The 26500-nt window shown below is 43.0% G+C and overlaps 3 protein-coding genes across 5 annotated transcripts in view; 1 reads left to right on the top strand and 2 right to left on the bottom strand.

Annotated features, from left to right (window-relative positions):
- Positions 1-5657, bottom strand: part of klf8 (Kruppel like factor 8) — a 58037-nt gene extending 52380 nt beyond the window's left edge. For both annotated transcript variants that reach the window (XM_071914081.2, XM_071914083.2), the window contains exon 1: positions 5330-5657. In XM_071914081.2, coding sequence (XP_071770182.2) covers positions 5330-5356 — 27 coding nt within the window. In that variant the 5' untranslated portion in view covers positions 5357-5657. The remainder of the gene's footprint in view (positions 1-5329) is intronic.
- A 941-nt stretch (positions 5658-6598) lies between these two features.
- Positions 6599-26500, top strand: part of rbm41 (RNA binding motif protein 41) — a 111343-nt gene continuing 91441 nt past the window's right edge. Inside the window, exons 1-7 of one of the 2 annotated variants that reach the window (XM_071914080.2) lie at positions 6599-6617; positions 7821-7937; positions 9358-9559; positions 10251-10455; positions 10800-11338; positions 11725-11872; positions 13721-13919. In XM_071914080.2, the coding sequence (XP_071770181.2) occupies positions 6610-6617; positions 7821-7937; positions 9358-9559; positions 10251-10455; positions 10800-11338; positions 11725-11872; positions 13721-13911 (1410 nt within the window). In that variant the 5' untranslated portion in view covers positions 6599-6609 and the 3' untranslated portion in view covers positions 13912-13919. Of the gene's footprint in view, positions 6618-7820; positions 7938-9357; positions 9560-10250; positions 10456-10799; positions 11339-11724; positions 11873-13720; positions 14816-26500 lie in introns of those variants that run through there. The other variant, XM_078286698.1, reaches the window with a different exon arrangement.
- cldn2 (claudin 2) lies at positions 19194-20030 on the bottom strand. The gene has a single exon (XM_071914076.2). It carries the CDS (start codon positions 20028-20030, stop codon positions 19194-19196), a length of 837 nt encoding a protein of 278 aa, XP_071770177.2.

Below are 26500 nucleotides of genomic sequence, written 5' to 3'. Positions count from 1 at the left end.
TCGAGTCTGACACACTCTCACACTGTCACACATCACCGATCTGTGATGCTCAGGTCATTCCAGCAGCTGTTATGTGATGAAGTGTTGTAATTTCCTTTTCTGGTGAACCCACTTTCCCCTCAACCTGCCTCGTTTACTACTCTACTTCAGTTAGTGATTTCCTACATTTCCCAGAATGCCTTTCGACCACCCCCGGAGAACAGGTCTTAATTTGTTGCTTTCAGCTGTGTGTAAATATGAGTAGGTGGAGGGAGCGATGATGATAGCAGAGCGAGTGTTTTTCCAATGAAGAAATAGCGAGAGTCATGTCCCTTACTCACAACACATCATGTCTCGTGGCTGCATTGCATTCTGGTCTCTCTCCTGCTCCTGTGGGTGGAGAAACTGGTCTCTCTCCTCTTCTACGATGGATTTCTCCCTGTATGATTGTTGAACGTCTCTCGGTGCAAAATGGCGGCTCTAGAAAGAAGCCCTCGCTCTTTGATTCTGAGGGACTGACACCAAAACCTGACGTTTACCGCTGCTGTTTTACATCCTGAAACATTTTCTCATATCAAACTCCACTGTAGCTGCTGGAAACATCTGGAGGTGACGTCACCTCGTCTACGATTGGCCAGTTGTCCACCAAGAAGAAAAATACACCAAACAACAAAATGGACCCAGAAATGCAAGGTACATCGTCAATAGCTGTTTGCAGTGTTTACGTGTTTTAGGGTGGATTTTCCTTTAAAGCCTTCATATTGATGTCCTGACATGTTGATCACTCTGAAGTCACCTGGCTGCAGGTAAACCTTGTAGTTCACTGGGTAAAGTACAGCACTAATGCTGCATTCATGTCGTACGGGAAAGACCGTAGATATGAGCTTCCTCCAAGAAACTGCCGAGCTGGAAAACACTACTTGGAAACTCAGAACCCGATTTCTCCAACTTCCTGAATTCTTACGTCACCAACAAGAAAATACCTGCGGTCACATGTAGGCTGTGACATATTCATTTCAAATAAAACAAACAAAATGAATGAGTTCAGTCAGTTTGTGATCACAGCTCTTAGATGTCTACTATTTTTCATTTGGGATGATATTGTAATGTTTGGTTTCACCCACTAAGTTTGTGTTTGTTGTGTGAGAAAGAGCCGAGAATAATGATCCGCAGCAAACAAAAGCAGACAACTTCAATCATGGCGCTTGATATAGAACAATTTCGTAGATGTGAAAATCTACATCGATGCTTTGAACTGTCAGGATGTTCACACAGCTTTCCCATATGATGCCACACTTTGCAAAATGACACCTGCCCAAACCAAATGAAGGCATTAATGTAAAGGTGACAACATAGTGACATATTAAGATGTAACTGTCTAATTTTTAAATTAAAATTATCTCACTTGACACCAGGGCTGCAATAATTTAACTGTATAACACAATTCTACACTTAATAATCACAGAACTCAGCGAAATTGAAACATTTAATTATATTTCATTTCATTTAGAAAGCCACAGTTGAAAATAGTCCAGATGTTAATATATGGCGCAAAAACGTACTGTAAATTAATTCTGCTTCGCATTTCACCAACACTAATACTCATGGCTGATAGTCGTGATCAGAATAACTAGTGAAATAACCAGGATTAGCATTTTAGCCGTGATAGTGCAGAACTTTGACCATGAACACAAATGTGAAGGCCGTGGCTAAACGCTGGTTTTGGCTCCTCCACCCATCCGTGTCACCCTGACAACTTCATAGGGTGTGTGTGTGTGTGTGTGTGTGTGTGTGTGTGTGTGGAGAGGGGGGGTGACTGTGAGGACACACACACAATCACACAGGAGATGGATCCACTACCTAACCAGTTTGATCAAAGTTTGTTCGGTCTGGTTAATCATTGCTACTGTGTGGCACACCCTGCTATCAGCTCTCTCTCTGCTGTCTCCCTCTCACCAAAACACACACACACACACACACACACATTACACACACACACAGAGTCACAAAGACAGACAGACTTTGTATCCAAGGGCCCTCTGCTGCTTATGCCCTGCCCAGGAATGTACCACTAACCCTGCTCACACATCTCCAGCCCAGCTGATCCAGGACACACACACACACACACACACACACACACACACTAGGGAGTATGTTCAGTTGTGCAGCCTTTGAGCCATAGTTAGCCCCTGCGATGCACAATCACTGCACTATTATCACTTAACTACACCTCTAATAACATAGAGCCTAAACCATGACGAGAGGAAATTGATTTTCATTCTCACAGCATCAAAAACCATTATTTGGGTCAAAGGTAGAGGTAAAAAAAAAAACAGCAAAAACAAGAGCTTGGTTAGTGTTTCCGTGCTTTCACTCAGGAGCAGCTCCTCCACTGCGACAACAAGAAGAAAACAATGAAAACTCCTCATCTGGACTTCCAGTACAACCGTCCCATACATCAGGGAGCGTCTGAGGTGCGTACCATCTAAAACACAGAATCCTGGGATTGAATCCGGCCCAGGACCTTTGTCGCATCTCATCCCCCTCTCTCTCTCTCTCTCTCTCTGTCTCTCTTTCCTGTCTCTCACAACTTTGAACTATCTCATAAAAAAGGTAAAAATTCCCCCAAAAAATCATGAAAAGAAAAAAAAGCAACTGTCCCATACAGATAAGGAAGAGCCTGGGTTACGATGGACTGACCCAGAAGATAAAGGTTTTTTTTTTTTTTATCTTATGGATTCATTTAGGCTGAATATAAATCTTGACACCACCTCACTAGGTTTACAGAGGGCTGGACTATTTACTGTAGCTTCTACTGTTAAAATGGCGGGATTAGTTAAGTGCCATATTGAAAAAAAGGGGTCTTCTTGAGTCACAAGGCCAAAGACGGATCCAGAGGCGCTCCAGTTTCAGTTAAAAGCCCTTTATTGAGCAGAGAAGTCACATGTTCCCCCCGGTTCCCAAAGTATTTTGACCCTTCATTTGTAATACAGTCTGTACAGTAGACACCCACGGGGCTCTGGTGGGGTACAGCTAACTCACTACAGAGATGCTATCAGAGTTTTAGTTATACAAACATTTCTCTGAGGCAGAAACGATCTCACTGGTTGAGTTAAAGAACAAATCAACACTAAATCACATAAGACAGAAAACTGTTGTTGCACTGCTCTCTATGGATTGAAACTTTCAAGCATGTTGCACATCTGGTCAAAACCCAATCAGAGATGTCAACGCAGGCGTTTTGCTGCTGCGAGTGAGCAGAAGTGAGCAGAAGTGAGCAGAAGTGCAACATGCTTTACATTTTCACCCCACACAGAGCAGTGCAACAACAACCTTCTGTCTTAAGTGATTTAGTGTTGATTTGCTCTTAAAACCTCAGTGGGCGGAGCCAAAGTACAACCATTTTCTGGCTAAGTAACATTAGTCTGAAGCTCAGTGAAAAAGACGAGGTAAGAGAGGAGGAAGCTAATATTATGAAGCCTAGCGCTCTGCTGCTAACTGAAAAATACAAACTAGCCATACTAGCCTATAGCTATCTAGGTAAGCTAGTTAGCTAGCTGAATGTCATGGTCATGAAGGAATGACAAAAATAAGTCATTGACATTTATATTTATTTACCGGTTCCTTGTTTGTCATTCAGTTTGTCAGTTAGCTAACCTGCACTAAGAAAAACGGTTCTTTGAGGTTTAAGTCAACCAATGAGATTACTTCTGACTTCTGTTTCTGTAATTTAACTCCAATCTGTCTATTTGCCAATGTTAGCATGAGCCAACAAGCCAACAGAAACACCAACTGCATGACAAAACATTTCAGAACCATTATAATGCATCGAACCAGATAAAACTGAAACTATGGTGAAATCTCTATGTATCAAAGACAAATGGTCAAAATCCTCCCACACCCAGAAAGAACAGGTGACTATGCTCTGTTATAATTGGGGGGGGGGGGGGCATAACAGAAATTTTACAACAGTGCTAAATAAAGCTATTATTATTAACACAGCATATGGTGCATTTGGTGGGCACTTGTACACCAAAGTGCCTTACAGTGCCATGTGTGCATATATTTTTAGCATGTGTGGTCCCAGACCAAACCAAACCCCTGACCCTGACAGTGTTAGTGCCTTGCTCTACCCACTGAGCTGCACAGGGAATTGAACCCCTAACCCTGGCCGTGTTATTGTGCATTCATGTGCTGTCGGGATTATCGGATACAGGACTCTCCCACCTGGAAATACCATTTGAACACCCCTCAAAGTCAGGCACCCAAGTCAGGGAAATCACAATTCGAGCGGGTCCACGAATTGGCCAAGTTGTGATGCAACTGCCTTATCCAACATGGCCGCCAACAACATCGCTCTGCCTATTGACGGTGAAGTGCTATTCATATTACGCTGAATGTGACTCATCTACCAGAATATGACGTTGAATGTACCTGCCAAATGTACTCGGGCACGCAGCTGTTTTTATTTCCAAAACGCACATGAACGCGTCCGAAATAACCGTATCCGAGGTGAACTTGAATGCACCATTAGCGGCATCAAGTCACGTGTTGAATCGAACCCCTGACCTCTGCAACCAGATGAGAGGCAGAGGACCGCAGGCCACAGAGGAGCGGCTTAAGAGGCGTTTTTTTTATTTAAATTCTTGCACTTTGAGCCGTTTTGCCGCTGCTGGCACCGCCGCTGCCCGTCTTGCCAGCCTCCTGTAATTGACACATAAAAGGTGCTCTGTTGTAGCAAGACGCAATTAAAGGCACAAGACGTAGCTAGGGCCCATATACAGTGTTGCTGGAGGCAGTGCACCTGGCTGCTTCCCAGGGATGTGTGTGTGCGTGCGTGTGTGTGTGTGTGTGTGTGTGTTTCAGAAGGGGCTGCTGGCCCTTTAAAAGCTAAGATGGTGTCCTACAAGCTGCAGTTTCTGCCTTTCCGCTTCCTTCCTGCCTCTCAGAGATCACAGTGCATTTAAAAAAAAAAAAAAAAAAAAAAAACCCTGAACCCCAACTAAGCTTGCATACACACAGAGAGAGCGAGACAGAGAGCGAGAGAGAGAGAGGTTTCTGTGTTAACCATATGAGAATGACAGCGCTATAAGCCTGATATTCTTCACAGAGACAAGCCAGGGCAATGCAATAGTCCAGGTCGCTGTTACAAAACTCCTAACACTAATTGCAAAATTGTTAAGGTTGCCTGCTTGTTATCATTCTCCTGACATTCACATTTGCCTTTTATTTCTTTTCTAAGCTGGCACATGTTGAGCCGACAATGTCAACTCCACTTGTGCAGGCAGACCATCCAGACAGTAGTTTCCACTGACCTGGGCAAACTCAATAATGTGCAATACGGACTTACTTTCTTGTTACGGGTCTCCGTGTGCATCTCGGTTGCCAAAGCGGTGCAGCGGCGGAGGGGTGGAGCAGCAGGAGGGGGTCGGTCGGGGCTTTGGGTGTAGCTATATCTGAACAAGAACTGTGCTCTTTTTTTTTTTTAAGAGAGGGAGGGGGTCAGCTTTCCACCTTTACAGTCAATTTCGGGGAGAGAATACGCTCGCTGCCTCTTCCAGGTTTCTTTTCAGTTCATATCCGCAGCGTCGAAGCCTCTCTTTGCTTTGCTTTCCTTTCTCCCCCCCAAAAAACACACACACACAGTCTCTCTCTCTCAGTCTCGGCGTGTTGTTGCCGTGTATTCAAGGGCTGGGCTCTCTCTCTCTCCCTTTTCCTCCTCCGCCTCTCCCTGCTTGTGACCCCACCCTGCGTCCCCACCCCTCATCTCTCTGTCAGTCAGCCGCTCTGCAGCCCTGCAGCCCTGCAGAGCCGGAGCCGGAGACCCGGCGGAGCGGCGGAGCTGCAGCCCAAACACCGGCGCTGTCCCGATCCAGAACCGTGTAGAACTGCATGGGAATTGCGTTGCATGTGAATTGCACGCTCTCATTGCATCCCTGTACCCCCCCTCCCTCCAACCCCCATGCCATGCTGCAGCGGTTTTACTGTGTAATAGTGAATAAAGGCACCCATGTCACCTTACTGACGTCAGCCAACAGGCTAATTGAGGACACTTCAGTTGGGAGGGGGGGGGGGGGGGGGGGGGTGTCCAATGTAAGGCTTTGCAGTATAGCATTTTATAAATATGACACATAGCTCAGAGAGAGAGGCACAAGGCAGCCTACTAAATGGGATGTGACGGAGAGCTTGTTAACCACACCCTTTCTCATGAAGAAGGGTGTGGCACATGTATGTTCTTTTCTTAAAGGGATATTTCCCCAACAAATAAATACATGGCTCTGTACCTCAGTGACAGTGTATGCACCATCTCCCTGTTTAGATTTTGAGCTGTCCCAGAAAAAGAAAAGCCAAAGCCATAGCAACCGTAGCATAGAGCAACCTATTATTATATATTGGGTTATTATAGATATTATATAGATATTATATATTTGGGTTTCTGATTCCAACATTTATCATCTCGGCAATAAATGCATAACACATAATGCATAACACAATATTTTTTAACCCAAATGCCCCAACTCTTGTCTCGAGTAAATGATTTTCTTCGACTGTGACCTGCCGTTATTTTACTACATTTCCCATGATTCCACAAGCCGGAACAAGAGAGGGGCAACGCGGAAGGAAGGAAGCATGCGACGGTAAACAACAACTTTCAGTGTCACATTTTGATTATTTACTGGATTTTGACAAAACACCGACGTTTTACGATGGGACTTTTACATCAGCGTGACCATAAATAGATCTTCAATTGATAAATTGAAGTGTTTCTATCGTCTTTTGTCGGTCATTTCGTCTCAGTCACGAACTGCTGTTGTCATGGAGATTCAGCCAACGTTAGCCACTGAAACAACCGTTATCGTAACCTGCTAGCTAAGTAGATAAAATTAGCGAAATAGTTTTGATTTTTCGATTTCCAGTATATTTATATAAATTTGATAGACGTTATACATCACCTCTTACACTCTTCATTCGGCTTGCGCTCTGAAGTCTCGTCTTATAAATCATTTCTACATCTAAGTTAATAATAATAATAATAAGAAAGTTATTAGCTAAGCTAAGTTAACTAGCTTAAATGCAGAAAATTCTAGAGAATACCAATGAGACGAAGAGAAAATGTGAAGGTTATGTGTCTCCTCTTTCTCAAAAGCTAACGTTAATTAAGATTGTATAGTATTTAAAGTGTTGATAATGGTTGACATGGCCTATCGATATAACAAATGGGCATTTAACTTTAGAAGTTTACGTGGAAGTTTATTTCCACTGGCCAGCTTTTATCCTATTTTGAGCTGTTACAGAAAAAGAAAACCCAAAGTCATAGTAAAATAGTTGACAGAGGAATGCTTTTTTTCTCTTACAATCGTTTCACCTCAGCCAAAAGTTGTGCATTTAACTTCACAACTTTAGTTGACATTTCTACAAAAATCCTCTCTCCTTTTTAGAGGAATTTGCATTGTATAGCCTAGTTGTCATCTTATCCTACACCAGGCTGCTTATAGAGAGCTGCACTAACACCAGCAGGTTATTATGGGTTTGATTCCCTCTGGGGCTCACACATGCTGAAGGTTTATACACACCTGGTACTGTAAAGCACTTGAGATAACAGCGTGAACTAAATGGCATATACTGTATGCTAGACATCTCTATGAAGCCATTCACCAGCAGCATATGTTAATGATAATTTTCTAGTGTTGTACCAGTTTAAATTCTGAATGAAAGCATCAGCTGAATGTCTTATTTATAATTCTATAACTCTGTTGTGTGTCTGAATTGTAACTCTAGTTATCTTTCTGTTGTGTGTCTGAATTGTAACTCTGGTTGTCTTTCTGCCATGTGTGTGTCAGAGTAAGCCGCCATGCCTGTGATGAAGGCCCTCTGTTGGAGGAGCAGGAGACGGAGGGCCAGAGGCAGCTGCACAGCCTCCTCCTGCAGCAGCTCCACACCGACGTCGACATCGACCGGTGAGCGGCTGTTGTGCCACAATTTGTATCCCAGAAAAATTATGTTTGCCCCGGCGGTGTGTCCTCATTGTGTCCTCGGTGTGTGTTGTTGTTTTGCCGCTGCACAAGGACGTTATTGTGGGGGAAATGCAATTTGAACTTCTGCAATTTCCAAATCGCAGAGGCTGCAATTCATTGCTTAAGAGAGAGGAGCATCCAAAATGGATTTCCAAACAAGGTGTTTTAGTAATCTTTGGTCCATGACAATATTGGTGAAAACCTTTCATCATACTCAAACTCAGTAAATCCTGCACACTGACATTTTTTTTTTTTTACAGAATCACTTTGTGATCACTTGTGATGATATGAATCACAGTTTAAACTAAAATATTCTGTCAAATAATCAAAATTAGATTTTTTTGTCAATATCTTTCAGCCCTAAAATGCACTTGTGATCACAAATAACTAGGTAGGTTACTTTCTGTGTGAGACTTTCGTTTTTAATCCTGTGAAATGTTCTTAAAATGTTGTTTTACCGTTTAAAAAAAAAAAAAGCCAGTGAAAGGAAAGTAATCTTGGTAAACCTTTTTGTCCACCGGTCAGCGTACATTCCAACATTCACCAAATATTTTCTCTGTTTCCATCCAATTAGACTTTTAGAATAGAATAAGATCTCAAAAGTGGCTGGTAGGATGTACAAATTTACCAGCATTCAGTTGATTTCCCAGCCTAGTATGGTATGGTGAAACATAGTATAGCATTGTAATGTGTAGTGTAGTATAGTATAGTTTATGTATAGTCTGTTCTGGCTTAAAACATAGATCTATCATCTATGTGAATGACAGTTTGTTTATTTGTTAACAGAGAGGGTTTAGCATCCACAGCAAGGCACTAACACTTACAGGGTTTGGGGTTCCCTTCCCACATGCTACAACATATCCTGGACTGATGGTACTGGGAGGTGCTTTGGATAAAAGCGTCCACCAAATGCAACGTAATGTCAGATTGTCTTCACAGCGTCCCACACAGCAGCCTGTAGAGTTTGACTCACTGTTTTGCTACAAGACCCTCGGGGCGAGACAGACTTGCTCACCGGTGTTTTCCCTAGTAAATTTTCTTGGCATGCCTGTAAGACCTCAGAAACAACATGTAGACCACGTGACTCTGAAAGTCTCCATTCAAAAAACAACTACTGAAAGTCTTTGTTATGGTGGCAGCTCCTTTAGGCAGAACTGTGGTGTCACCCTGCCTGATCCACATGGTTTACATGTAAACACAGTCTGACTAACTAATTTTTATGTGAAGAGTTTCATTTGCATCTGGGGGGAAAAAGCTGTTGTCCATGGCTTAGTATTTGAAAACACCTGATGAGTGCAACATGTAAATATATCACTATTTGTGCAAGTCAAGGTCTTAAAGTAGCTTAAATTCTCCCTAACAGATGTGTGGCCAAGCGGCAGTGTTTCGCCCCAGCGGCGCTGTACAGGCCGTTTGGGGAGCAGGCAGCCGGAGTGAGGAGTCTGTCCCAGTTCCAGGCCCTGCAGGACGGGGAGAAGGAGCTGGCCAGCCTGCGGGAGCTGGGCCTTACCGACACCGAGATCCGGCTGTGGCAGAGCAGAGACGAACCACAGACCACAGAGAAGGTAAAACCTCCTGGTGTATCAGGGAAGCGAGGACCCGGCTTTGATTGCCAGCCCTGTCTGTGTGGGTTTCCTCTGGTTTCCTTCTCCCAATGACATGCAGGTGGATTGGAGACTCTAAATTGCCCGTAGGTATAATAATAAGGTATGACTGCAAGTGTTGCATCTTATATCAGCCGCCATGTGACTAAATTACTTTTTTCTACTGAATTATATTAGTGAAAGTAAACTACTGCTGTCGGATACTGCTTGTAAGACCTCAGAAAAATATTTAGACCATGAGACCCTGAAAGGCTCCATTCAAATTCAATCAATTGTTAATCACCTATTGGGGAAACACTGATGTACGCAGTATACATACAAAGTGTGACGGAGTAATTTGTATGTGAAGGGTTTCTTTACAAATTATCTCCCATTTGGGGGGAAATTTGTTTTCTAATTTTCATGCTCAATATTTGGAAACAACAGATGAGTGCAACACTTGAATGTATTACTATTTGTGCAAGTCAAGTTCATAGCTTAACAATTACAATAATAATATTTAATTCAAAACAGTAATACTGAAGTTATTTTTGGTAGTGTGGAAGCTCCTATACACAGAGCTAGGTTCTCCTAATCAGTAGTTGGGGAAAGTCATACAAACCTCATCTGACAAACCCCGATTTCCAACCCCCCAATTCTGTGTCCATCCCAGTCCCATGGCGTTTGCGCGGCTCCCGGGGCGAAGCAGCAGCGCCTGCAGGTGATCAGAGACAAGATGGCGGCCAGGGCAGAGCTCCTGTCCCGCCCGCAGCGCTTCGCCGCCAGCCGGCCTCTGTCCCGTCGGGAGATCGAGATCGAGCGGGCGCTGTTCCAGGGCAACGACCGCCTGGGTTTCCTCACCTCGCTTTACCATCAAGGTCAGGAGAGTTACGGTGCGGGCGGCGTCCCCTCTGAACCTGTAGGGTCCCGTCCTGTGCTGCTGACCGCATTCCCACAGCAGCAATTTTGAATTTACATCACGCTTGTGGCATATGTGTCAAACTAGCATTACTGCAACACATAAGTGAGGACTTAAGATAGTTATAAAATTAGCTAGCAATCAGAGAAACAACTACAATGACTGCTTGAATTAAGCAGGGAAGTGAGCTAGCTTACGGCCTGGATGTAAGAAATAGTGAAATGTCTTCAGTCAGTGTCATATCCGTTTACGTACATGTCAGGAGACGTCATTTGCGTTGCTTATTGCATTTCCCATTCACAGATGAAGATAAGCAGGAGGGCCAGCAGGGGGCGTCGTCCTCTGATCCAATGGACTCTCTGTATAGAGACGTTCTGGGCGAGGGGAGACGAGCTTCACCACAGGACTCACAGGGACAAACTGTAACATCAACACTGTCTAGACCCGGACGTGTTTCTCACCAATCACAGAGCTCACAGAAAGACACTAACCGATCACAGGGCTCACAAAAAGACAACGACCAATCAGACGACCCTAGTGACCTGCTGGGAGAAAAGAATAGATCATCTGGCCAATCGGAGTCCAGTTTGGACACCTCAGGCCAGCCACACACCCGGGACAAACCGGAGCAACACCGACTGGCTGCTCCTAAAAGGATAAATATGAGCCAGCCGATCGGCAGCCTGTGTGGAGCGGCGAAGGCGGGGTCAGGCGGACCGCTGACCATCAGAGGGGAGATAGAGAACATTCCCGACGAGGAAATCCTAAAGAATCGGGAATCTGAGGAAGGCATCCGGAGTATCCCGAGGTTCTGCAAGTACCAACCAGGAAAACCTTCCAAGGTATGAAGAACCAACAGCAGCAAAGTAATTTAACAGTCTGGACCCACCTGACTGAATGTTCTATGTGTCTCATTCTCTTAAAGCCATTTTGATCTAAAGGCTTCTGCTTAAATGCTTGAAATGTGTTTCTTAGACAAATATAAATAGTGAAGTTGATCCTATGTATGAATTTCTTTCCAAAGCCTTTGCCTTTCCATCAAGGCAAAGGGCGGCTACTTTAAAGAACCTAAAATATAAGATAGTTTTGATTGTGCAAACAGGACACCACACTCTCATGACATTAGACACAGATTTAAACTCCTGTCCCACCATCTTCCGCTTGTATTGAACACGTAACCCGCTCCATGTGACAGTCTGTGTTTTCTGGTCCCTGCGACTCTCCGTAGGTGCTGTGTGTGAAGAACCTGAGCGCACAGGCGTCAGCGGCCCAGCTGGTGGCGCTGTTCTCCAGGTTCGAGCCGGAGGCCGGTCCGCCGATCCTCTACCGCCTGCTGACCGGGAGGCTGAAGGGTCAGGCCTTCGTCACGCTGTCAGGTGAGAGCCAGAAGACTTTCACAGCAGTTTGGTCCATTTTGGGGGCAATTTTACTGAACTATGGAATAATACACTCCATTTGTACCACTAAGATTTGTCTTATTTTAAACTATAATATATCACATCCCACACTTTTTTCCCACTGCTAGAAACTGGTGGTAGACCTTACAGAAGAGGATGGAGCCATTTTCCAATTTTTTTGGCTGATTTTGTCTGTTTTATTTTTTGTTGACCCAGTGGTTTGTGGGACGCCACATTTTCTACTGCTTCAGTCCGCATACTCGGTTGTTTTCTGATCAAAAAACGCTCCATTATGTATCCCAGAATGCAGGGGCGTAGCCATAATTTCAGAAGTGAGGAGGACAGATTGTTCAGGAGTAAGACGATTTTTATTGAATTATTTATTGAAAGATCCTCTCCCATTCGATTTTCACAAACATAAATCAACAGATTTCAAATAACTCACAGTATTATAGGCCTATTCATCATAACATGGTATATACACAAACTAAAGTCTACAGCCCGTCTTATTTGTTGAGCATAATATTCATGGCCATGATCTAGCCTAAGTGAAGCACCCAAACGTGTTTCTGCGCCTCTCCTTAGTGTCAGCAAAGAGAAAGTGCTCCAGAGAGCAACTTTTCTTTTTTTTATATTTAGGTAATAGTCTGAATATTGAGTGCATATTCTGCTACTCTGCCAATGAGGCTTAAATTGTACATTTTTAAGTCGTTTAAACCCTGCGATCTAATGACTGCATGTTATGCTGTGTAGGTGACTGTCACTTTGATCTTAGACCGGTTCCAGAGACAGTTCCAGCAGAGCTATCCTATGCGCAAAATGATAAGACATGCTTTGCCATGCGCAATCAGCAGGTGTTAACGGGCACCGCCTCTTGATAAATCACGTCCACTACCAATTTCCATAAATCCCTCCCTTTATTTTGCGCCTCAGCCTTGGTACACCCACAAATGCATATGCAATTAGACCACACCGCAAAAAACGCCCGTCTTAGTAGATCAGAAAACAAGGTTTTAGCACCCGCAATGCGATTTGCGGTGGCGCAAACCTTTAGTAGATCCGGGCCTAAAGCAGTTATAGGACTATAGGACTGAGTTATTATAGAAATACTGTAAGCGCACTTATTATTGGAAATGACTCAATGATATTAGAAACGGCAGCAGAGTGCGATTTGTAAAGAAAACAGAGGGGGAAAGGAGGAATGAAATTGACAAATACAAGTGCAAACCGCTATCATACAAGTATTATTGTTTCCCTTAGAGAGAGAGAGAGAGAGAGAGAGAGAGAGCGCCGTGGGAATGTGCCTACCGCCACCGTGTTGTCACAAAATTAGCACTGAATTTTGGAATAAAGTGCAGGGGACAGAGGGGACAGATACGGGAACTGCGTGGGACGTGTCCCCCACGTACCCCGTGTCCGCTACACCCTTGCCAGAATGCACTAGAAAGAATCTCCTGGTCATAGTCTCCCATGACTGACCTACGGTGGCCCACAGCGGACAGTAGTGCCATTTATGTGTGAATACTCCCGCCCTCCTCCTTTGCAGTCTGCTTTTTAACGTCATAGTTATTGTGTCATTTCACTTCAAAATGAGTAAGATGAATCTATGTCTCAAAGATCAAATATTTGGGGATCTTACAGTACACATTGATAATTCAGATTAAAATTTTACATATACAGTATATATATAATGTATGTATATATATTTATTTATAATTTTTACATGTGTAAAAACTTAAGAAATATTAAAATTTTTATGTGCAAATAAATTAAACTATATTCTTTCCATTATACCATTACAAGGTGTTTTTGTTTTCCGTTTGGCAGACACAGAAACGGCCCAGAAAGCCTTGCAGTTGGTCCACGGTTACCGGTTGCTAGGGAAACCTCTGGTGGTGGAGTTTGGCCGTGAGCGAAGGAGCGAAGAGGAGAAGCAGGAGGAGCAGCAGGATGAGAAGAAACAAAAAGAAAGTAAAACATTTCTCCTCGACCAAAGCACAGACGCTGCAGCCTCATGAGGAGATTTGTGTTTTCATATAAATAAATCGTCCGTTTAGCTTCTCTCTGTCGCCGACTGATCTAACTCAACAGTGATCCATCCTATATCCAGTTCATAAAGCTTTTCCTCTGTCTGTTCGAAACAGCCGGTGTCTGGTAGCTCTTTCCTGGGAAAAATCCTCTGCCACACAGGAAGTGATGCGTTTTACATTTCCGGTTTGTTTGAAATCAACAGAAGAAGAAGAACTGGGTAGTTAGCATGAGCAGCGACAGCCACCATGGCTGAACAGACAAAGAAAAGAGAAACTCAAACTGCATCAACAGAAAATCCAAGCTCCGCCCACACTGTTTGATTGACAGGTGATCTGTGGGAAGAGCAGTGCAGAAACACCACAGTGAGGCTAAATAAAAAACAACAACAAGGATCTCAGGGGGGCAGCGGAGGCATCGGACGCAGCCGTTTTCAATCATTTTCAAAGGCCCAAAAAAGCTTCTAGTGTTACGTTTTGATGCGTCTGCTCTGAACTTGGTTTGATTCTGCAGCAACAACAAAGGACTCAAACCTCCGTCTTCCATGAGGTTTCTTTAGCTGCAGTGACCAGTCATCTGTTTTGAGCTAAATGACTAACAAAGCTGATACAGTCACTGCAAACTGATCAGGCAGCAGCACACGACTGTTCAGGTCTTTCTAAGCAGGACAAACTCTTTTCAACCACGCAGCAGCCGACATGCAAAACACTGATCCATGACCCTGAACCCCGACCTTCGACCCCACTGCGTACACAAAATGCATACGTGTGTGTGTGTGTGTGTGTGTGTGTCTCAGAGCGATACATTAACAAGTTCCTACTTACACAGCTTGTAATATTGTGAGTGAGTATTCTGGTTGTAAAAAGAAAACAATAAAAGAGAGTATTGTTTATATTTTGATTTCCTTTTTTATGTGCAGCCTCAGTATAAGAATATTGGCTCAATAAGGGACAATCTGCAATCTGTGCATACACACTGACTCCCCATCATCCTACATTTTGCCAACCTACATTTTGAGCTCAGTTCCACTGTCTGGTAAAGTTGTTTTACTCCAGTAAATTTGAAATGTACTTTCTTTTGGCCGCCCCTCAGTTTCAGTTCAGTGTTACTCCTCTTTTGGACACTAGGTGGAGCCGTACAGTCATGTTTCTGAATCTGCTTTTCAAGGGAGACCAGGCCAAGAGAGGCAGCAGCGGAACGAACATAGAAGTTGCATCCAATAATGTACAAAAGCAGAATACAATCAAAAGCACATGACCGCTAACAGCTCACATCATCTAAATCAAAACCCCCTCTCCTCTACTCACTCTGATCGGTCTCAAAATGTTTTTTTTCCTCATTGTGAAGTCAAACTTTGTGCTCATAAAGGCAGCAGCCCAGTAGATCAGCAGCTCATGAGCAAAACCTGTTAAAACCTTGTCATGTCAGACAAAATCACTTCTATGGACGCACTAATATCCAAGTACTTACATGTGAGATTACAGAGTTATTATACAGTGTTATTTATAAGTGTAACTTTTAATGACAACCAGTTGACAGATTTATTGGAAACCAACTTGGAAATATAGGTTACTGTAAAGTCAAGCCACGGTATTTATCTGTCATAACTGTTATATGCTAAAATTAAAAGTAAATAGACTTCTACTCACTTTGTTTTACCTAAAAAGAACTATTAAAGTTTTATCCTGATTTACTACAACACAAAACCATCCAGTCACAATATTCAACACATTCTGTCCATCTTCCTCAGACTCATCCAGTTAAATTATAGCTTCATTATATAACCGGAGCCATCTATTTAGAAAGAGTGATATCACTGAAATCAGCAAAGGCCCAATAGTTGCTGATGGGATGGGGCCATTTTTTAGAGTGTTCAATAAGATAATATTAGGCAGCAATTATAACCCGTAAACACCTCTGCAATAGATGGATGGATGGATGGATGGATGGATACAGCAGTCTTGGCAAAAATAGATGAGTAAACCATGACTTCCAGTTCAGAATCATCATAAAAAGTTCTTTTTTCACAAAAAGTCTTCTTTCATGCTCTCTTTTCCTTTAAAAGGTCCTATCCTTATAACTTACATCAGTTTGATAGTACTTGTTATGATGTGTACTAAACATTAAAGATTCATGTCAGGCTACAAGAGGGGGGGAAACTATTCTGCAACTAAAAAAGGTGGAGAAACTTAACTATGCTACGAAAAATGAAATGCTATCAAAAAATTAAGAAAAAAATATTTTCTATTAGATCTCCTCAAATATATTACTTTAAAAAAATAAGTACAAGGTTTGGTACATGAGAAAAGAGAATATGAGCATGTGGCTCTTCTGGTCAGCTATGTTTTTAAGATTGTGTTTATCTTTCCCACAGTCAAAATGTGTGTGTGTGTGTGTGTGTGTGTGTGTGTGTGTGTCCAGTTGCCTCTGCTGTTCTCTCGGTCAAACTGGAGTTCGTTGAACCAGTTCAGTTTCAGTTGTTTCATACGAAACTTACAAACGATTCCACTGGACTCCCATATCCCACATTTTGAGAAATGTTTATTTTCAGCAAAATGTAAAGTTTGGAGATCCTTAAATGAGCATTTAGAAAAAAATCTGAGAAAATGAACTGGTGATTTGGGTGCAAGGTGACGCTTCAGGGTTCTGTGGCAGGTCTGATCCTGATCCAGTTTGTCTTCTGTCTGCACCAGAGTGGAAAACTTTACTTTACTTACGCATTTTTGTATTTGGTTTGTTTAGGATCACACTGTCCAATTACAAGTGAACCAGGGCTTGTAAACAAAAGTCACATGACTCACTAGTAGCTCGTTGATTGGACAGAGTTTTGTCAACCTGTCATCCTGCCAGGTGAGAGAGTCAAAACAAATCTCACTCCAATTCCTGTGTTTTATCTCAACATGACGGACTTGTCTGTCTCTTCTTCTGTGGTGTTCATACCAGTTAAGAACACATGAAGAAATAGCTGAATATGAGCATCAGTCCAGACTTGCTGCATGCTCGGCTTTCCAAGCATGAGGAACTGCTGGCTATCAGATAGTAACATCCATCTCCTTATACCCATAATCCCTTGCAATTTAGGGTCATTTCTTGTAGTTGGTCGGATTACGTTCTCACTCCTAACGCACCGCAGTTTTCACATTAGAGGACTGAGACTCACATTTTCAGGCGTCTCGGTGCCGTTATTTGGTGCCACCAGAGCTCAGATGGCATCGTTCTCACCTGGACAAACGAACTGAACTAAAGGGTTAAACACTCCAATCATGCTTGGTGTGAATTCAGCACAGTTTACTCATCGCTTTGTTACTGAATTAAAAGTAACCTTTAACTGTGGGGCTCAAACCTCACTGTACACTGTCCCGGTTTCTGTCTCACGATCCAGCAGTAACCCTGAAACTGCGTATCGATCGGACAAAAGTGTAGGTGTCTGTTTGTTCAGGTTTGTTTGTGCCGCTCTTCTGTTTGTCTTCAGTTCAGGGCTGCGATCTTTCTTCTTCTGCACTCACTGTAACAACAGCAGTCTAAAATATACCTTAAAAACAATTATCTAAATTATCTGTAAATGGACCTTAATGTGCAGGTTCACAGTATATCATCACACATGTATGTCACGCTTGTACTTTGAATTCAGGTGTTTAAGCAACACATGATTTTATATAATGCAGACGTAATTTTCTTTAAAGTTGAAAGGGATTACATGTTTTGACGGCAAAAGATTTTCACACACTTTGTAGCTCAAGACACAGAGCGAGGCACTGACGCTGCCTGGGTTGATCTCAGCACACACTCGGTGCTAAAAAATATGAGCATTCAAGGTGCTATAAATAAACGCTTTGGATAAACGTGTCCAACAAATGGCATATATATAAAGTTTGCATTTATTTCCAAATAAAAAAGAAACTTGAAACAATTTGGTGCTCAGTGTTAATCAGTTCACAAAGGGTCATTTCATGTGCTGGAATGAAATCCCTGATAATCAGCAGAGGTACGGTGCAAAACCTTATCAGGCATCATGAATACGTACAACAACTAATCGAACAAAGCCAGTGAGAACGAAACAAAAAGACCAAACTCTCTGGCAAAGAAATGATGCTCGGAAATCAAGCGGGTGCTGAAAGTGTCACGTGTCTCTCGAGGCTCAGGAAGAGTTTTGACCGTTCGCTTGTCGCCGCCAAATTTCCCCCCCAGATGAGTGAAGTGGTGTGTTGCATAGCAACGTGCAGGAGGCGGCCAAGTTCAGCATCAACCCAAACAAACACAACGTTTTCACAATCTGATATTATGGCACGGTAAAAAATCATATTAAAACAGATTTGGAAATTGTTTTGAACTGATTTCTATTAAACGTCAAAATGTTTGCTGGGTTTGCTCCACACATTCAGTCAGTCCTGGAATCTGAACAAATAGATGTACATTTCCCAGAAAGAGCTCAATTTTACGTACACCATCTTGTACCTTAAACATTTTTCTCATTTTTAGAAATTATGAATGCGTACATGTTTGCTATTGCAATTTTTGCGAGAGGTAACGTTGCATACATTGCTATTGCAATTGTTTTCTGCAGAGTTGCATACATACAGAAACTTCCTGGTTAAAACAACAGCTGGCAAATCAACTAATGAAGCAGAGCAAGTCATGCTTTAGGGGAATTATAAAAACTTGACCAATCAGATTGCTTGGCTGAAACGACCTGTTGTAGAACCAGAAGAGGGTTTTGTATCATTTTCAGTCATTTTCGTCCAACTTGAGATCACACATATTTATTTAACTTTTCAACACAACATATGAGTTGCTATTTGTTGTGTTGAAAGGTAACACAAATATGTGCTCTCCACATTATGTTGAAAATTGAAACTTTTTTTTTTTTTTTTTTTAAGTGTATGGGCTCTGTTGAAATGATCTGACAGGGAGAGACGATTGTGTTTGTGTCAGTTTTATTCCCCTCACTTTGAATTGTCCAGTGAAAAGCCACACTTCCACTTTTATGTGAGCAATTATTCCTCATAAGAAACAAACTTTTTAAGAAGTAAAAAAAAAAAAACTGTCTCTAAATGTCCACAAAGTCCATCAGACACACTGAGGTCAGCCAGATTCACTTCTGACACGTTTGTCTCTCTTGTTTTAATGTCCTGTATTTCTGTCTGTTGTTGCTCTGTGAAGCACATGGTGACAAAACTCTCTCTCTGTTAAACATGCTGCATAAATAAATTTGATTTAACGTGTCGTATTTCAGAATTGACAAAGTGGGTGACGCGGGAGGAGGGCTACATCCTCAGACGTAGCCTGTGACATCATATCCTGCCGCAGGGGGTTTCTTGGAGGCCTGGACTCGATGCGCACTGGAGTGGGAGCTGTTGCTGGCACTGCGGACCAGCGTGGGCCCCCTGCTGCCCATGTTGGTCACCCCCAGCTGGTGGGTGGGGTTGCGATAGGTCTGCGAGGCCGTCCGTACCCCTCCGACTATCCCGGTACTCGGGACGGCTACTCCTGACGGGTACGGATACCCTCCTCCGTGCCTCCTCAACCCGTGGGCGCCGTCCCGCTCCTCGCAGCACGACACGCACAGCATCGCCCCTCCCAGCATGGAGATGAGCGCGGCGGTGAGCCCGATGTACAGACACTCCCCCAGCTCAAACTTCATGCTGGTGTGGACGTTGGGTTGGTAGAAGGTCTGGACCACCTCGTGTGTGGTCCACGAGACGGGGATGAGCGCCAGGAAGCCCGCGGCGACGAACAGGCCCCCGCCGGCGCCCGCCACACGGGTCTTGGCTGAGCCGGAGCCCTCCAGGCAGACGGTGCACTGCATCCCCAGGGCCGCCATGGCGACGGCGAGGATGGACAGCACCAGGGAGATGACCATGAGGGCGCGGGAGGCCTGCAGGTCGGAGGGCAGCGCCAGCATGGAGTTGTAGGTCTCGCACTGGAAGGCGCCCGTGCTCTGGTACACGCACTCCATCCACAGGCCCTTCATGTTGGCCACGGCCGTGATGATGTTGGAGCCGATGTGGGCCGAAATCCGCCAGTACGGCAGCACCGTGGCGACCAGGGTACCCAGCATCCCCAGCAGGCCCAGGAAGAAGCCCATCAGCTCCAGAGCCGCGGACGCCATCGCTGCTGCTGGATGGAGGAAATCCAGGGTTAGATTCAAAGACACAGTAGAGATAGATCGGGCAAATGCAAGTCGCAAATCATTTATCTGGAATACCAGATAGGCGGGGCTTGGCACATCAGTGCCATTCAGGTAGTGTTGGGTAAGTTGTCAACCACAAAGAAGGATATCCACTGACTTTTCAATAGAGGCTTTGCAGTTGCGTTTCAAATCTCCTAGCAACCAATCATGGAGGTCCAATAGAGAACTGGCTGTGTGCAAATAATGCCTAAATATATAACAACCAGGCTAGAAAAAGACACCTGAAAAAGATTGTTGGATGTAGGTCAGTTTTGTAATGTTTTAAGTAAGTAAAACTGATACAGTAGATTTCTTTCCAAATTTAGGTTTCTGTGACACAGGAATCTGTCACCGAGTTGTAGCTTGAGAGGAGTCAGCTGACTTAAACAGTTGGTTTTTGATTTTGTTAGCTAGCTAGCTCACCAGCACGCTAATTTAGCAAGTAATCAATGTTAATATTAAGATGCAACTACTAGCCGCTAATAACGGCAGCTTCTACTAGATACGCTAGCTAGTGCACAAATCAGATGTGTTAACAAGACAGTGATGGCTAGCTAACCTGATGCTATGGTTAGCTAGCTAACAAGCTGAGATTAGCTAAAGACAAAATCAATCAGATGGATCAGTGATGAAATGATCAGTTCCCAATCAAAAACAGCACAGAAACACACCATGTCTGTTGAGCCGGACAAGTTGTACATTTAGAAACACAACCAGCTGTTCACAGCCACTGTTGACTAAGAGCTGAGGACCTCCAATATGGCCGCCAGATGGTGTGTTAAAGCCCTCTATACTTTCCAGTGATTGTCAAAAGTTTCTGGCACTCACTGTGTTGTGGCAAACTCCACCCATCTGATACCTAGGTAAGCTAAAACAAACGAATACAACTACCTCCCAAATCAAACCAAATACAAATTACAAAATACCTCTTTACCTTTACCTTCTTTGCACCTGAACACAGTATTTATGCGCCATACACAACACACACACACACACACACACACACACACACAGCCTTGTGCATTACCTGTGATTGTCACTGAGGTTTTGGATGAGCGAGAAGTCGAAGCTGAGTATCTGAGGCAGATGCTGGAGGTGAAGTTGTGGTTTTGATGGCAGCTGAAGCAGAGGAGGAGGCAGAGGACGAAGCTTCAGCAGAGCCTGAACCACCGCTGTTTCTGTTAAAGCTCGTCCTGCTTCCCTGCCAGATATCTTACTCGCCGTGTCAAAGTGCGGCTACACCGACTGCTTCCCCGGACCTAGACATAGTTGTAGCTGTTGCAACAGTTGCAGTTCTGCTGTTGTTCCTACTGTGGCATTGGACCAAGGTTGGAAAAAGAATTGTCCACAAAAAAAAACAAAAAAAAATCCCTCTTCGCTGCTGTGAATCAACACTGCTGCTTCTAATGCTCCTGATCCCTTGTTGAGTAAAGTTCACTACACTGCCTGTTGCAAGTGACTCCACTAAATCCACTTACTAATACTGGAATCACTAATCTAATACAGACACTGTCACACAAACGCTGTCTCACTCCGAATGCACTCACTCTTCTAGCTTTGTCTCTCTGTCGCTCTCTCTATCTCTGATGCTCTCTTCTCTGTCTTGGTCAGATGCTCTCCTGTCTTTGTGTGTGTGTGTGTGTGTGTGATCCCTCTGTCTCTCTCTCTTTCTCTCTCTCTCTCTTTCTCTCTCTCTCTCTCTAGCTCATCCAGACCTTCACCTCCTGTCATGTACACACACGTTGACGCTGACACTTCTGATAGAGACACACAGACGTCCCTGTTGCCAATCGGTTAATCATTCTCTCGTCGATCATCCCTCGCTCCCCAAAACAGACCTTTGGTACTCCGGCGTCCAAAAACGAGGTCAGGAGACGGGTGTTGGGCAGCGGAGGGCGGCATTGCTACGGGATCCACCATACACACTGTGAAAAAAGAGAACAAAGGGTGTCAGGATATTCGTTTTCTTCATCAGGTACTCGTCGAGCCAAATCTATTTTTATTCAGCGAGAGATTCACCGCAAAGTGCTTTTCAGAGAACAAAAGACCCCAAAAACAATTACCTGTTCCTGTTATGGGAAAAAAGTTTCTCGATTCGGTATTCAGCAATCCTAAAAATGACTTGTGAGCATTTTTAGCATTTCTCAACAAAACTAGCCTGCGGCAAGGAAAAGGAGGAATGCTTACACTGCTAACAAGTCGTTTTTTAGGGGGTTGGCTGAAGTCCCAATAGAGACATTTCCCACTTTGTGACAAATGCTGAATGTCAAGGTATTGATATGTTCATCTGGTCTTTACTCATCCTTTCCTTCCTTCCTTCCTTGCTTCCTCACTACCATCCTCCCTTCCTTCATATTCTTTCATTCAATCAGTCAGTTAAAAAAGGTATTTGTCTGTTCGTTTGGTCGTCGGTCCTTACTTTATTCTCTTTATTCTCTACTTTATTGATCCAGTTAATAAAATCCATTTGTTCTGCCCTCATGCTGGTGTTCAATAAAGTGATTTTAGTTCTCCTCACTATTCTACAGCACAGTTCTGCAGACGGACTTCTACCACAGCAAATCACCAATCAAGGTTTCAATGAATCGAGGAAGTTACACTTTTAAGAACAGAAGAAGAAGAGTTATTGATATTTCACTTTTACAATTTATGAATCTACAGGCCAATACAAACCACTAACATTCTTCTTACATTGGATCATGCTAGTCGCCTACTATCACTCAACATAGTGGATGCTAAAGTGTTAGCATGGAGCAGCAGAGTGAACGATCTACCGGGGACACATGGATGATTTTGCTGTGTGTGTTCTCCTCAGTTAACAAGCTGACCAATGGGACAGCATCCCAAAAATGTGTCACTGTTCACTGTTCTATGAATTATTCTCAGGAAAGCTCCGTGTCCATAAAGCTTCCTGCACCAACGCTGAAAAACTGTAAAAATTAGCGCCAAAATGAAAGTTGAGACGAAGTCCGTAGTCGTCCAGAGGTTCAAAACAGTTTCCAAAGCTGTTTTCATCTGATTTTCTACAGTGCAATGATATCAAATTGTGAAAATCTTGAGCTCAACATCATGGTTGACATTGAACTTTCCTCCTGCACATCGCCATCTGTCACATGCTTGCTGCGTTGTCACTTTGAAGACAGACAGTTGCTCCAACCCGTGATCTACAGAAACAGCAAAAGACACAAAACAACAACAACAACAACAACTACATACCATGTCAGTTATTCCTCCAAATCAGAGAGTAAGAGCCACGCTGTTCCTTGGCGGTCAGTCACAGAGTCATCTAACGTGTGTGTGTGTGTGTACATGTGTTGTGCCAGCAGTGTGTGTATCAGTGTTAGTAGTTACAGTTACCCAGTTTGCCACTAATCCAGTCCTGAGGCACTAGCCTTGCTTTCTAATCCCTCCGATCGGCCCTCACATGGCACCGGCAGCATAATGGGATTAGCATGTAATCCCGTCACTTTCCCAGCGCAGCAGACGCGGAGGCCAAGGTCCACATGCCTCCCAAACACTGTGCCATTATACAAACCACAGAGGGGCATTATATGGGCGCGCTGCATATTAATGAGGCAACTAAGGTCGGCCTCTGACCTTTTTTTCACTCTGTTGTGACTGCTGTTGTGGCTGCTGGAGAATTACTGTAAATGTACATGAGAGGAAAAGAGAAGACGCAGGCTGGGTGGAATAGAATAGAATAGAATGGTGCAGATATCAGATAATACACATCCAGACTGTCGGTGGCGTTGGTTCGTAAATTCATTCATTTTCTCCACCTACTTAATCCTTTCAGTTTGCTTTAGCTCTCATGTTGCCCAGGATCTTTTTCCCAGTGTGTAGCTCAGTTTTAGACCAGGCAGTAAATACATTATTACATATATAATGCATAAACAGCTGTAAATATTAGAAATATGCCAGTCCATTTGTACAAGATAATGCTTTATTTTTGTCATTTACCCCAGAAGACGTAGTCGTCTACTAAACTTTCCCTCTTAGTTTAAACCCTATGTAGCCTCATTTGACCTTCTTTCCTTCTGATAAAATGTGTCCCGGGGGTCTGGAGTCTATCCCAGCATGCATTGGGTGGAAGGCAGGGAAACACCCGGGACAGGCTGCCAGTCCCTCACAAGGCTAACACAGATAGACAAACAAACATATTCACACCTAAGGGCGATTTAGATTCTCCAATCCACCTGACTGGTATGTGTTTGGAAAGTGGAGGAAAGCAGGTGAACACGGGTAAAACATACAAACTCCACATTGAAAGGACAGCGGCTTTTTTTTGTTGAAATTTTAGCTACAGCCTGTTTCTTACGGTGCCAAGCATGTTTGGAGCAGTTTATTCAAACTCTGAACAGTTTCTTCCTTTCGTTTGGTTCGTTTGTCCAGCTGAGAACAATGACCTTTGAACTCTGGTTTCACCAAATAACGGCACTGAGACGCCTGAAAATATGAGTCGGTCCTCTAATGAGAGAACTGTGGTGCGGTTCGTTAGGAGTGAGAACGTAATCCAACCAACTACAGGAAACAACCCCAAAACGCAAGGGATTATGGGTAGAAGGAGACGGATGCAGTTCCTCATGCTTGGAAAGCCTAGCAGAACAAAATGAAGTCTGGACTGATGCTCATATTCAGCTGTTTCTTCACGTGTTCTTAACTGGTATGAACACCACAGAAGAAGAGACAGACAAGTCCATCATGTTAGATAAAGTTACAGGAACTGGAGTCAGATTTGTTTTGAATCTCTAACCTGCAGGATGACAAGTTAAAACTCTGTCCAATAAACAAGCTACTAGTGAGTCATGTGACTTTTGTTTACAAGCCTTGGTTCACCTAACCGGACAGTGAGAACCTAAATGAACCAAATACAAAAGTGCAACAAAGTGAAATTTCCACTATGGATTGGACCAATGAAACGGTCCCAGAATGAAAACATCAGCAACAGGTTTCCATAAGATAACATGAAACTTTATTGATGCTTGTGGGGAAATAAGTCTTTGCAGGAGCAACAGTAATAGGATTCATCAGGGAAACAAGAAATAGAATATAAGCACACAAATAGAATATGAAATAAGCAATAAAATGCTAGAAATGATAAAATCATGAAACGTTAAAGGAATAAAATAGAATATGATGAAATGTGCTGCTGACAAATTCAATACATTAAGTAGACTGTAAGAGTGGGAAGTATGGGAAGAGAATGACCTGCATGTATATGGAGATGTTACTAACAGTCTCAACTGCTTACTGAAATATGAACTAAGTGCTGTATAGATAAATATAAGTAAATATAAATATGATACCGTATAAACTGTGGATATTTTGTACATAAATTGATACATATATATGCATAAATATAAGTGTATATAAGCACAATGTGATAAAATATAAAAATCAGTGCGTCAGAACGTATGCAGTATGAAAGCACCATTAATATATGCAGAATATAACAATGAGAAAGAAATATGAAATCTGAAGCAGGAATGTGAATTTGCAGCAATATACTGTACATGCATCGGTATACATACAGTAAAGTGTCACAGCTTGTAGACGTGCGTTTTAAAAAATGATTCACCTCGACTTTTGACTTTTTGACTTTTGACTTTTATTAATTCATGCTTGCAGTAAAGTATGCTGAAATTTTACATAAAAACACTGAATCCATAAAAGAACACATTTGGACCTGTGGACAAGACAAAGTATAAAAACATGAAGATTAAAAGGAATTAAAAGATCAGCAGAATAAAATTTTAAAAAGGTATATGTACGTACAAGGTTCCTAAAAATAAGTGCAGACAGAGAGAGACGGCGACAGTGTGGAACTGGACAATCAGTGAAAAAAATCTTTTCCCAAGTTACTTCCTACACATTCAGACAAAGGAAACAAACACAGACTGTATTCTCACCACCTTTTCAGATGTTTGATTGATCAGCCTGGCTGCAGTATGCAGAGTTGAATTTATCAATCAATTTGTTTTGTTTTGGCTCTGAACTCAGATAGATTCACAGAGTCTGGGTCTCAGGGCAAAAGCCACAGAAAAGAAAGACTATAGGAGAAAAAGGAGAGAAGAATAAAAAACGACCTTCAGGAGTCTCAGCCTGCAGTTTCAGTCCAGCTGGTCTGGATGCAGTTTGTGTCTCAGGTCACTAGATGGAGGTAATGAATCACTCTTCTGCTTTCAAATACATTTTATCTCAAAAAGCAGATGTAGCAGTGCTGGCAGTGGTCTTGTTACTGGAAAGTCGCCGGTTTGAATCCCAGCAGCCCACTGCAAAAACAATGTTAAGACACTTCAACTTAAAAACACAAGTTTCTAATGCAGTAAAACTCACTGTGATGTGTAGTTGTGGAAATAAGGGGGATTTTCTAATTTTTATTAATTTTATTAATTAGACCAGTGTTGCCT

This window comes from Centroberyx gerrardi, chromosome 11 (genome assembly GCF_048128805.1).
Source record: "Centroberyx gerrardi isolate f3 chromosome 11, fCenGer3.hap1.cur.20231027, whole genome shotgun sequence".
NCBI lineage: Eukaryota > Metazoa > Chordata > Actinopteri > Beryciformes > Berycidae > Centroberyx > Centroberyx gerrardi.
This window is presented reverse-complemented; position numbering and strand designations above follow the sequence as displayed.

What these genes read in the sequence shown, in the direction of transcription:
- cldn2 (XM_071914076.2), bottom strand. Translation starts at nt 20,030, where the DNA reads ATGGCGTCCGCGGCTCTGGAGCTGATGGGCTTCTTCCTGGGCCTGCTG.